The sequence below is a fragment of the Heterodontus francisci genome, chromosome 35, assembly GCF_036365525.1.
Source record: "Heterodontus francisci isolate sHetFra1 chromosome 35, sHetFra1.hap1, whole genome shotgun sequence".
Taxonomy (NCBI): domain Eukaryota; kingdom Metazoa; phylum Chordata; class Chondrichthyes; order Heterodontiformes; family Heterodontidae; genus Heterodontus; species Heterodontus francisci.
The window spans coordinates 34534436-34547484 of NC_090405.1; the positions used below are offsets into that span (position 1 = coordinate 34534436).

The window sequence follows — 13049 nt, forward strand, 5'->3', positions numbered from 1 at the left end:
GAAACCGCATCCTCATCACACTGTCTGATAGAGAGCCCATCCCCATCACACAGTTTGATAGAGACCGCATCCTCATCACACAGTCTGATAGAAACCGCATCCTCATCACACAGTCTGATAGAAACCGCATCCTCATCACACAGTTTGATAGAGAGCCCATCCCCATCACACAGTTTGATAGAGACTCCATCCTCATCACACAGTCTGATAGAAACCGCATCCTCATCACACAGTCTGATAGAAACCGCATCCTCATCACACAGTTTGATAGAGATCCCATCCCCATCACACAGTCTGATAGAGAGCCCATCCCCATCACACAGTTTGATAGAGAGCCCATCCCCATCACACAGTTGGATAGAGACCGCATCCTCATCACACAGTCTGATAGAAACCGCATCCTCATCACACAGTTTGATAGAGACCGCATTCTCATCACACAGTCGGATAGAGACCGCATCCTCATCACACAGTCTGATAGAAACCGCATCCTCATCACACAGTCTGATAGAGAACCCATCCCCATCACACAGTTTGATAGAGAGCCCATCCTCATCACACAGTCTGATAGAGACCGCATCCTCATCACACAGTCTGATAGAAACCGCATCCTCATCACACAGTCTGATAGAGACCGCATCCTCATCACACAGTCTGATAGAAACCGCATCCCCATCACACAGTCTGATAGAGACCAGATCCTCATCACACAGTCTGATAGAAACCGCATCCCCATCATACAGTCTGATAGAGACCGCATCCTCATCACACAGTCTGATAGGGACCCCATCCCCATCACACAGTCTGATAGAGACCCCATCCCCATCACACAGTGTGAGATGTCCCCACATGCCCCAGTATTACAGAGAACTTGATGACTCTCATCTCGTGAACAGAGGAAGATGGTTGTGGCTGTTGCAAGTCTATCATCTCAGTCGCAGGACATCACTGCAGGAATTCCTCAAGGTAGTGTCCTAGGCCCTCACCTTTACATGGTCTATCTCTGACACTTCCCTTCCCTTATTCGACTTCTCTGTCTCCATGTCTGGGGATAGGCTGTCTACTAATATTCATTATAAGCCCACTGACTCCCACAGTTGCCTCGACTACACGTCTTCACACACTGCCTCCTGCAAGGACTCCATTCCATTCTCCCAGTTTCTCCATCTCTGACGCATGTGCTCTGATGATGCAACCTTCCATGACAGCACTTCTGATATGTCGTTTTCAACCAACCAAGGATTCCCCCCCACTGTGGTTGACAAGGCCCTCGACCATGTCCGGCCCATTTACTGCACCTCCACCCTCACCCCTTCCCCTCCCTCCCAAAACAGCAACAGGGTTCCCCTTGTCCTCACTTTCCACCCCACCAGCATTTGCATCCAAAGGATCATCCTCCGCCATTTCCGCCATGCCCAGTGTGATGCCACTGCCAAATGCATCTTCCCTTCTCGTCCCTTGTCAGCATTCCGAAGGGATCGTTCCCTCCGCGACATCCTGGTCCACTCCTGCATTATCCACAATGCCTCGTCCCCCTCCCATGGCACCTGCCCATGCAATTACAGGATGTGTAACACCTGCCCTTTTATCTCCTCTCTCCTCACCACCCAAGGCCCCAAACACTCCTTTCAGGTGAAGCAGTGATTTCCTTGTACTTCTTTCAATTTAATATATTGTATTCGCAACTCACAATGTGGTCTCCTCTACACTGGAGAGACCAAACGCAGATTGGGTGATCGCTTTGCGGAACACCTCCACTCAGTCCGAAAGCATGACCTCCATATTCCGGTTGCAGACCATTTCAACACCTACCCCCTGCTGTCATGCCCACATCTCTGTCCTGGGCTTGCTGCAGTGTTCAGTGAACATCAATGCAAGCTCAAGGAACAGCATCTCATTTACCGATTAGGCACGCAACAGCCTGCCTGACAGAACATTGAGTTCAATTATTTCAGAGCATGATGGCACCCCTTTCTATTTTTAGTTATTTTTTCCTTTTTTATTTTTTATTTGTTTATTTTATTTTACTTTATTTCATCAAACATTTTTTAACCATGTGCCTACCCACTGTTTTTTTTCATGCTTGTGCTTGTGGCCAGGCTGTTCATTTTTCTGTCAATTAACACCCTCTCTGCACTAATGCTTTGTCTTTCAGCACACCATTAACATGCCGTTTGCCTTTGCTCCATGAGCTTCTGGTCAATTATTCTTTGTGAACCTCTGTCCTATCAACACCTTGCCTTTTGTTATCTCTTGCCCCACCCCCACTTTACTTGCTTAAAACCGATTACATTTCTCACATTTGCCAGTTCTGATGAAGTCACTGACCTGAAACGTTAACTCTGCTTCGTTCGACACAGATGCTGCCTGACCTGCTGAGTATTTCCAGCATATCGTGTGTTTATTTCAGATTTCCAGCATCTGCAGTATTTTGCATTTATTTTAGTGCCCTAGGCCGACCCTTTTCAGTTGCTTTATCAATGACCTTCCCTCCATCATAAGGTCAGAAGTGGGGATGTTCGCTGATGATTGTTCGATGTTCAGTACCATTTGCGACTCCTCAGATACTGAAGCAGTCACTGCCTGCATGCAACAAGATCTGGACAACATTCAGGCTTGGACTGGTAAGTGGCAAGTAACAGTCACATCACACAAGTGCCAGGCAATGACCACCTCCAACAAGAGAGGATCTAACAATCTTTCCTTGTTGTTCAATGCCATTACCATTGCTGAATCCCCCACCTTCAACATTCTGGGGGTTACCATTGATCAGAAAATTAACTGGACCAGCCATATAAATACTGTGGCTACAAGCCAGGTCAGAAGTTTGGGCTTCTGTGGCGTGTAACTCATCTCGTGACTCCCCAAAGCCTGGCCACAAGGTACAAGTCAGGAGTGTGATGGAATACTCTTCACTTGCCTGGATGAGTGCAACTCCAACAACACTCAAGAAGCTGAACACCATTCAGGTCAAAGCAGCCCGCTTGATGGACATCCCATACATCACCTTCAACACTCACTCCCTCCAACACACAGTGGCTGCAGTGTGTACCATCTACAAGATGCAATGCAGCAACTCTCCAAGGCTCCTTCAACAGCACCTTCCAAACTCTACCACATTGAAGAACAAGGGCAGCAGACGCATGACAACACAACACCTGCAAGTTCCCCCTAAGGCACACACTATGCTCACTTAGAACTACATCGCCATTCCTTCACTGTCACTGGGTCAGAAAACTGGAACTCCCCCCCGAAAAGCACTATAGGTGCATGTACAGGCCAAGGACTGCAGTGCTTCAAGAAGACAGCTCACCAACACCTCTCAAGGGTAATTAGGGATGGGCAATAAATGCTGGCTTTGCCAGCAATACTCACATCCCAGGACCGAATAAGAAAACATCAGAGACTGGAAATACTGAGGCGAGTAACCCACTTCCTGACTCCCCAAAGCCGGTCCACCATCTACAAGGCACAAGTCAGGAGTGTGATGGAATACTCTGCACTTGCCTGGATGGGTGCAGCTCCAACAACACTTAAGCTCAACACCATCCAGGATAAAGCAGTCAGCTTGATTGACACCCCATTCATCACCTTAAACAGTCACTCCCTCCACGACCAGCGTACAGAGGCTGCAGTGTGGACAATCTACAAAATGCACTGCAGCAACTCACCAAGGCTCTTTGACAGCACCTTCCAAATCTGCAGCCTCTACCATCTAGAAGCACAAGGGCAACAAGCGCTTAGGAACACTACCACCTGCAAGTTTCCCTTCAAGTCACACATCATTCTGACTTTCAAATATAACACCATTCCTTAATTGTTGCTGCGTCAAAATCCTGAAACTCCATCCCAAGCAGCATTGTGGGGGTATCTACAACACACAGACAGTAGCAGAAGAAGGCCAACCCAATATCTCCTTCTCAGTGGTAATGAGGGATTGGGCAATAAATGCTGAAATTGCCAGCGACACCCACTTCCTGAGAAATGATAAAATTAATATGAAGTAATCATCCACTTCCTGAAGAAATTTACTTTAAGAAGTAGCATTGAATACTGCCTCCTAAGTTTCAGCAAGATTAGAATAACTGGTAATAGGTTTATGGATGCTAGTTTGACCTTTAAAAGGAAAGCATCTAGATCAGTATTATCTTTTTAATTGGGGTTTCTGTAGCAGCAGGGAATTAGCCAGAGCAGAATGGTGCAGGACCAAAAAGATATTTACAATTAAATGTTTCATTTGATGGAACAACAATGATATGGAACAAGAGCAAAATTATTAATAAGGTACCGACCTGCAAGTTGTACCAATTTCATCAGCCGAACGGGAAAACAGCTCATTAGTTAGGAAACAAACTGGTATCTAAAATGATGAACATGGACTCAGTTTAGATAGTCGCTCCTTATATGGTGTTGTATTTTAATGCAAAAACATAACGGCTGTCAAATTCAGCTGTGGCACAGTTGGTAGTAGTCGTGCCTCTGTGTTACAAGGTTCTGGGTTCAACTCCCACTCCAAGACTTGAACACAATCAAGGCTGACATTCCAGTGCAGTACTGAGGGCGTACTGCACTGTCGGAGGTGCTTGCTTTTGGATGAGATATTAAACCGTTTGTTTGCTCGGGTGACTATAAAAGATCCCATGGCACTATTTTGACAAAGAACAAGGAAGTTATCCAATCTTTATCCCTTGATCAATATCGCAAAAATAGATTATCTGATCATTATCACTTTGTTGTTTATGAGAGTTTGCTACTTGCAAATTAGCTTCCGTTTTTCCTACATTACAATAGTGACTGGACTTCAAAAGTACTTCATTGACTGTATATTGCTTTGAGACAAAGCTCTTGTTACATATCATTGTTATTCCATCAAATGAAACATTTAATTATAAATAACTTTTTGTGGTTGTGAAAGGCACTATTCAAAAGCAAGTCTTTCTTTCTTCAGTCAGGGTTAGGAGCATATACAAAAAGTGGCAGAGATTAATCAGTATTTGGATTCAAAGGGGTTTGATCAGTCTCAAATACTGAACATTAACCATCAGCTTTTGTAAGCACTGTACTTTAAACGTGGCTTTTCAGCAGAACAAACTGACTAACTCGCTCTCCCCACAGTCCTTTATCTTTTACAGTCTCAAATGTTCAGCCAATTCTCACTTAAAAGATGCAAAGGACTCTGCCTCAACCACTGCCTGTCAAAATATTCTCTGCCCCCAACAACCCTCTGTGTAAAGAATTTGCTCCTCACTCTCGAAATGGCAATTTTAAACTGATGGCTACTGATTAAACTGTGTTAAAATGGCATGGTAAGGACAACGATACAATGACATTGAACATCCATACAAGAACAATGATTTATATCCTTCAACTTTTATATTTCTCCATTGAGATACTGATAGAAACTGATATTTCCAGATAAGGAATGTGTTGAAGATTAATGGAAAGTATTGATCCTTACCTGCAACATGTTGGAACAGAACGAAAAGACCCACAAACAGAGCACCAAGTGCCATTTCAGATTCCTGGATGTTACTCTTTAGAAGCTGGGTGGCTGTTTCACCATCGCATTCTGATCTGTGAGAAAAAAAGGGAAGTGTGACTTTTAGAGGCTGTGGAAGAGAAAAGCTGCTTCCTCTGTGATCAGCTCAGATGAAATGTGTGATCTGTCATTGTATTAATAGGCCTGGGGACAGCAGTTGGCCTGTTTGTTCAACTCTCTGATCAGAGAAGGGACTGGAGAGGTGAGAGGCTCCGAAATGCAAGGTGTACATTCTGAGTGTGCACCACATTAACAGTAACAAACTGTACCAGCAACTACAGTCCACACGGTGATCAGTCTTTGTGTGAAGACATTCTTCCCAGCAGCTGTGTTCAAATTTCTTTTCACCAGTGTTAGCTCCAATCCATTGTTCTGCTATCTTGACTTATCTTCAAATATGCACAGTGGTCAATATACTTTCTCTTTAATGACTCTTCAGTATCTGGGCATCACTGGCAATTCCGGCATTTATTGTCCATTCCTTGCTGCCCTGGAGAAGATGGTGGTGAGCCGCCTTCTCCTTAAACTGCTCGCTATATGTGTGGTGTAGTTACACCCAGAGTGCTGTTTGGAAGGGAATTCCAGGATTTTGACCCAGTGATAGTGAAGGAACAGCGATATAGTTCCAAGTCAGGATGGTGTGTGACTTGAAGGGGAACTTGCAGGTGGTGATGCTCCCATGCGCCTGCTGCTCTTGTCCTTCTCGGTGGTCGAGGTCACGGGTTTGGAAGGTGCTTTCAAAGGAAGCTTGGTGAATTGCTATAGTGCTTCTTGTAAATGATACACACTGCAGCCACTGTGAAGTGGTGGTGGAGGGAGTGAATGTTTAAGGGCTGTTTTGTGGATAGGGTGTTGAACCAGTGGACTGCTTTGCCCTGGATGGCGTTGAGCTTCTTGAGTGTTTTTGGAGCTGCACTCATCCAGCCAAGTGGGGAGTATTCCATCATACTGGTTTGTGCTTTGTAGATTCTGGACATGCTTTGGGGAGTCATGAGGTGAGTCACTTGCTGCAGAATACCCAGCTTCTGATCTGTTCCTATAGTCACAGTATTTATTTGGCTGTTCCAGCTAGGTTTCTGGTCAATGAATGTTTGTGGTGGGACACTCCAGGATGGTAATGCCATTAAATGTCAAGGGGAACAGGTTAGATTCTCTCTTGTTAGAGATGACCATTGCCTGGCACATAGAGTCATAGAGTTATACAGCACAGAAACAGGCCCTTCGGCCCATCGTGTCTGTGTCGGCCATCAAGCACCTAACTATTCTAGTCCCATTTTCCAGCACCTGGCCCGTAGCCTTGTATGCTATGGCATTTCAAGTCCTCATCTAAATACTTCTTAAATGTTGTGAGGGTTCTTGCCTCCACCACCACTTCAGGGAGTGTGTTCCAGATTCCAACAACCCTCTGGGTGAAAAATTGTTTCCTCAAATCCCCTCTAAACCTCCTGCCCCTTACCTTAAATATCTGCCCCCTGGTTATTGACACCTCTGCTAAGGGAAAAAGTCTCTTCGTATCTAACCTGTCATTGCCCCTCATAATTTTGTATACCTCAATCATGTCCCGCCTCAGCCTCCTCTGTTCTCAGGAAAACAACCCTAACCTTTTCAGTCTCTCTTCATAGCTGAAATGCTCCAGCCCAGGCAACATCCTGGTGAATCTCCTCTGCACCCTCTCCAGTGCAATCACATCCTTCCTATAGCGTGGTGCCCAGACCTGCACACAGTACTCCAGCTGTAGCCTAACTAGTGTTTTATACAGCTCCATCATAACCTCCCTGCTGTTATATTCTATGCCTCGGCTAATAAAGGCAAGTATCCCATATGCCTTCCTAACCACCTTATCTACCTGCGCTGCTGCCTTCAGTGATCTATGGACAAGTACACCAAGGTCCCTCTGACTTTCTGTACTTCCTAGGGCCCTACCATCCATTGTATATTACCTTGCCTCGTTAATCCTCCCAAAATGCATCACCTCACACTTCTCAGGATTAAATTCCATTTGCCACAGCTCTGCCCATCTTACCAGCCCAATCTAAGGCTTTCCTCCTCACTATTTATGACACCACCAATTTTCCTGTCATCTGCGAACTTACTGCTCATACCTCCTATGTTCATGTCTAAATCATTAATGTACACTACAAACAGCAAGGGTCCCAGCACCGATTCCTGTGGTAAACCACTGGTCACAGGCTTCCCTTCGCAAAAACAACCCTCGACCATTACCCTCTGTTTCCTGCCACCAAGCCAATTTTGGATCCGATTTGCCAAATTGGCCTGTATCTCATGGGCTCTTACCTTCTTAACCAATCTCCCATGCGGGACCTTATCAAAAGCCTTACTGAAGACCATGTAGATTACATCAACTGCCTTACCCTCATCTACACATCTCGTCACCTCCTCGAAAAATTTAATCAAGTTAGTTAGACACGATCTCCCCCTGACAAAGCTGTGCTGACTATCTCTGATCATTCCCTACTTCTCCAAGTGCAGATTAATCCTGTCCCTCAGAATTTTTTCCAATAGTTTCCCAACCACTGATGTTAGACTCACCGGCCTGTAATTACCTGGTTTATCCCTCCTACCCTTCTTGAATAATTGTACCACATTCGCTGTCCTCCAGCCCTCTGGCACCTCTCCTGTGGCCAGAGAGGATCTGAAAATTTGTGTCAGCCCCTGCTATCACCTCCCTCGCCTCACACAACAGCCTGGGATTCATCTCATCTGGGCCTGGGGATTTATCCACTTTTAAGCCTGCTAAAGCATCTAATACTTCCTCCCTTTCAATGTTAATATGTTCAAGTATATCGCAATCCCCCTCCCTGATCTCTACACCTACATTGTCATTCTCCACAGTGAAAACAGATGAAAAGTAATCATTTGAAACCTCACCTATGTCCTCTGGCTCCACACACAGATTGCCACTTTGATCCCTAATGGGCTCTACTCTTTCCCTGGTTATCCTCTTGCCCTCAATATAATTATAAAACGCCTTAGGATTTTCCTTTATATTGACTTCCAATGTTTTTTCATGTCCCCTCTTCGCTCTCCTAATTACTTTTTAAAATACCCCCCTACACTTTCTATACTCCTCTAATGCCTCCGCTGTGTTCAGTGCTCCTAACCTGCCAGAAGCCTCCTTTTTTCCTCTGAACCAATACTCTATATCTCTTGACATCCAGGGTTCCCTGGACTTGATAGTCCTGCCCTTGACCTTAATGGGAACATGTTGGCACTGAACGCTCACTATTTCCTCTTTGAATGCCTCCCACTGGTCTGATGTAGACTTTCCTACAAGTAGCTGCTCCCAGTCCACTTTGGCCAGATCCTATTTTATCAAATTGAAATCAGCCTTCCCCCAATTCAGTACCTTTGTTTCTGGCCCGTCTTTGTCCTTTTCCAGAACTACTTTAAATCTTACAGAGTTATGGTCACTATCCCCGAAATGCACCCCTACTGATACTTCTATCACTTGTCCAGCTTCATTCACGAAGATTAGGTCCAGTACTGCCCCTTCTCTTGTAGGACTTTCTGCGTACTGGCTCAAAAAGCTCTCCTGTATGCATTTTAAGAATTTCTCCCCCTTTAAGCCTTTTGCACTAAGACTATCCCAGTTGATATTAGGCAAGTTGAAATCCACTACTATTATTATCCTATTATTTTTACACCTCTCTGATATTTGCCTACATATCTGTTCCTCTATCTCTCCCTGACTGTTTGGAGGCCTGTATTACATGCCCAGCCAAGTGATTGCCCCCCTTTTGTTCTTAAGTTCTACCCATATGGCCTCATTTGAGGAACCTTCTAAGATATCATCCCTCCTTACTGCAGTAATTGACTCCTTGATCAACAGTGCAATGCCACCTTCTCTTTTATCCCCTCCACTGTCATGTCTGACGATTCCATACCCTGGAATATTGAGTTGCCAGTCCTGCCCCTCCCTCAGCCATGTCTCTGTGATAGCAATAATATCATAATCCCATGTGCTAATCAAAGCCCTCAATTCATCTGCCTTGTTAGTAAGACTCCTTGCATTAAAGTATATGCAATCCAGCCTTGCACTTTTCACTTGTGCCTTAACAGGTCTATATTTGCTCTGCCTTCCAGACTGACTCAGTTTCTCTTCTATATTTGGCTGTGTTTCACCCCCTACTGTACTTCCACTCTGTATCCCATGCCCCTGCCAAATTAGTTTAAACCACCCCCCCCCCCCCCCACCCCCCACGCCCCTAACAACACTAACAAACCTCCCAGCAAGGATGTCGGTCCCGTTCTGGTTCAGGTGCAACCCGTCCAACTTGTACAGGTCCCACCTTTGCCAGAAACAGACCCAATGATCCAAAAACATGAAGCCCTCCCTCCTGCACCACCTCCTCAGCCATGCATTCATCTGCTCTATCCTCCTATTCCTTTACTTGCTAGCACGTAGCACTGGGAGTAATCCAGAGATTACAACCTTTGAGGTCCTGCTTTTTAATCTGCTACCTAGCTCCCTAAATTCTTGTTGCAGGACCTCATCCCTTTTTCTAACTATGTCATTGGTACCAATGTGTATCACGACCTCTGACTGCTCACACTCCCCCCTCAGAATGTCCTGCAGCCACTCCGTGACATCCTTGACCCTCGCACCAGGGAGGCAACATATCATCCTGGAGTCTCATTTGCAGCCACAGAAACACCTATCTGCACCCCTTACGATAGAATCCCCTATCAGTAAAGCTCTTCCAACCCTTTTCCTCCCCTACTGTGCAGCAGAGCCCTCCGTGGTGCCACAAATGTGGCTGTTGCTGCTTTCCCCTGGGAGGTCATCCCCCAAATAGTATCCAAAGCAGTATATATGTTTGAGAGGGGGATGGCTACAGGGGACTCCTGCACTACCTGCCTGCGCCTACTAGTCCGTCTGGTGGACACGCATCCCTTTTCTGCCTGTGCAGCCATTACCTGCGGTGTGACCACTTCACTAAATGTGCTATCCATGACATCCTCAGCATTGCGGATGCTCCACAGTGAATCCACCCACAGCTTCAGCTCTGTAATGTGGGTAGCCAGTAGCTGCAGATGGAGACACTTCCTGCACACATGGTCGTCAGGGACACTGGAAGCATCCCTGATTTCCCACATAGCGCAGGAGGAGCATATCACGGGGCTGAACTCTCCTGTCATAACTGAACCTTAGATTAATTAGTTACTCCCTTAATTACAAAATACTAATTATCACCAGAGGTATTTTTTTCAACAAAAAAAACTTTGCCCTTATTTTTTTCAGCTATTTAAATGCACTAACAGCTGCTACTCACCCAACCAATCACCTTGCAGATTTCCCATGATGTCACTCCCGCTCCGGATCAGCTTCCGCCCAGGTCCGCAAGCCGCCGCCGCTCCTGTCTTCAGGTAAGTCAATGTGTAAGTCAATGGAAGACATGTGTGGCGCAAATGTGTAGCCAGTCCATCCACAACTTAAAGGGCTCAACAATTTAAGTTCAAGCAACGGTATTGCAAAAGGGCCATTTATAATGGGCAATTGTCTGAAGTTGGCCACGTTTCACAACCCAGGATCTCACGAGATTTTGTAACTCAACTTTAAATAAAAACAATCTAGGAATCGAAATGAAACACAGACACAATGGGGTGACTCCATGAATATACTAGTCAAGAGCTAGTTGATGCAATCAGACCACACAATGGTATGCGTCTGTCCAGATTTAAGTGACCTACCTCGACCATTGAACTCCTGTAGCCAAACTGTAAATAACACTTACAAGCTAACAAGCTGTGGGTTCCAGTATGTTTGTGGTGGACACCCACATCCCTTGGAAATGTGAAAAAAAACTGTTTCATTAGCGTGAAACTCATTCACCAATTTGATGATGCTGATAAGCCAGAATCTTCCACATCGAAATGCCTTCATATGCTAATGGTCTAATCACAACGCAGGATCTCGAATGGTTGCAAGATTTAAGAAGTTACAATTAAAAGCAGGAGAGAGTTGCTTCAATTATTGTCACGGGTGTGATTTTTGTACTATTAGAAACGTGTCTTTAGGAACAAGAGAAGCAACTTGCAAGGGAACCGCAGGCAGGATTGACCATCCACACAGATGGGAACGTACTCTCTGAGTGACCGACAGGGTGAGTGCATTTCAGAAATTAAGGGACAGCGTTTGTGAGTATTGATTTAACTTGAAGGGAGCTGATGTTTGTAAGTTATCAGGAGTACAATAAACTGTTAAAAAGAGTATTGTGTATACTGAGTTGTGAGCCTTGACCATTTCCCCACCTGGAGGGGGTCAGGTTGGATTTTAGAGTTAGGAGTATAAGAGGGGAGGTGTGGGTTCACCTACCTGCAAATGTTACTTGCCACTTATCAGCCCAAGCCTGAATGTTGCCCAGATCTTGCTGCATGCAGGCACAGACTACTTCATTATATGAGGATTTGCAAAAGGGGTTGAGCACTGAAAACATCAGTAAACATGCTCACTTCTGACCCTATGATGGAGGGAAGGTCAGTAATGAAGCAGTTGAAGATGTTTGGTACTAGGACATTGCCCTGAGGAACTCATGCAATGATGTCCCTCTGGTGTTGAGGTGATTGGCCACCAAAAACCACAACTATCTTCCTTTGTGCCTTAAAATTCATTCCTTTGATCAAGCTTTTGACTGCCCTTCCTATTAGCTCCTCCTTTAGGTCAGATTCCAATTTTTGCTCACATCTCTGTAGGGAAGAAATGTTGGGGACAGTTCAAATTTTGTACCAGTTCCTCTTTGTCATCATTTCTCTTTGAAATCTTGAATCAAATAACAAATGAAAATGAGGTAGTCTGCTGAATGTGATAAATACAATCAAACTCGAGGAAAATGTCCCACCAGCCTAGAAAAACCTGAGAACTGTTACTGCGGATTGTATGGTATAAATGGAGCAAATCATTAAGTAGCAGAAATATCCAAAGACTGAATCCATTTGTATTTTTGGCTGAATCTCACACCCACTTCTGCACCCACAAGCTATAACTATCTGAGAATTCTGCACTTGCTTCACTGTCAGTCATCAGTATAAATTTCACAATCATGACAACACATCCTGCCAAAATGTATGGTGGAGGCTTTAGTACTGAATTAATCTGGGTTCACTTCAATCCAGACCTTGTTGTGCGGTGTTCATATTACAAATGAGTGAGGTGCTGAAATCAAGGGCTGAAAAATAAGGCCAATGGTAGTGCTATCAAGAAACAGTTGGAGCTTGATTAAAAATATATTTCTTGGGATGTGGCCACCATTTATTGCTTGTCCCTAGTTGCCCTTGAGTAGGTGATGACAAGCCTTCTCCTCGAACCCTGCAGTCTGTGTGGTGTAACTACATCCATAAAGCTTTCAGGTTCGGAGTTCCAGGATTTTGACCTCGGGTGAATGAAGGAGAAGTAGCAATTAGGGACAGTGCCGTACGTATGAACAGGAGGACTTGGGCACTCGTCAGTGTTGGGAGCCCTGGTTGAGCCTGATTGCTGCGTCCTCACTCG

The 13049-nt window shown here is 45.1% G+C and overlaps 1 protein-coding gene across 1 annotated transcript in view; it reads right to left on the reverse strand.

The window, feature by feature from the left end:
- The window catches only part of LOC137350603 (uncharacterized), a 40358-nt gene extending 34725 nt beyond the window's left edge, over positions 1 to 5633 (reverse strand). Inside the window, exon 1 of the mRNA XM_068015319.1 lies at positions 5459 to 5633. Coding sequence (XP_067871420.1) covers positions 5459 to 5513 — 55 coding nt within the window. The 5' untranslated portion in view covers positions 5514 to 5633. The remainder of the gene's footprint in view (positions 1 to 5458) is intronic.
- Positions 5634 to 13049: the final 7416 nt, after the last annotated feature.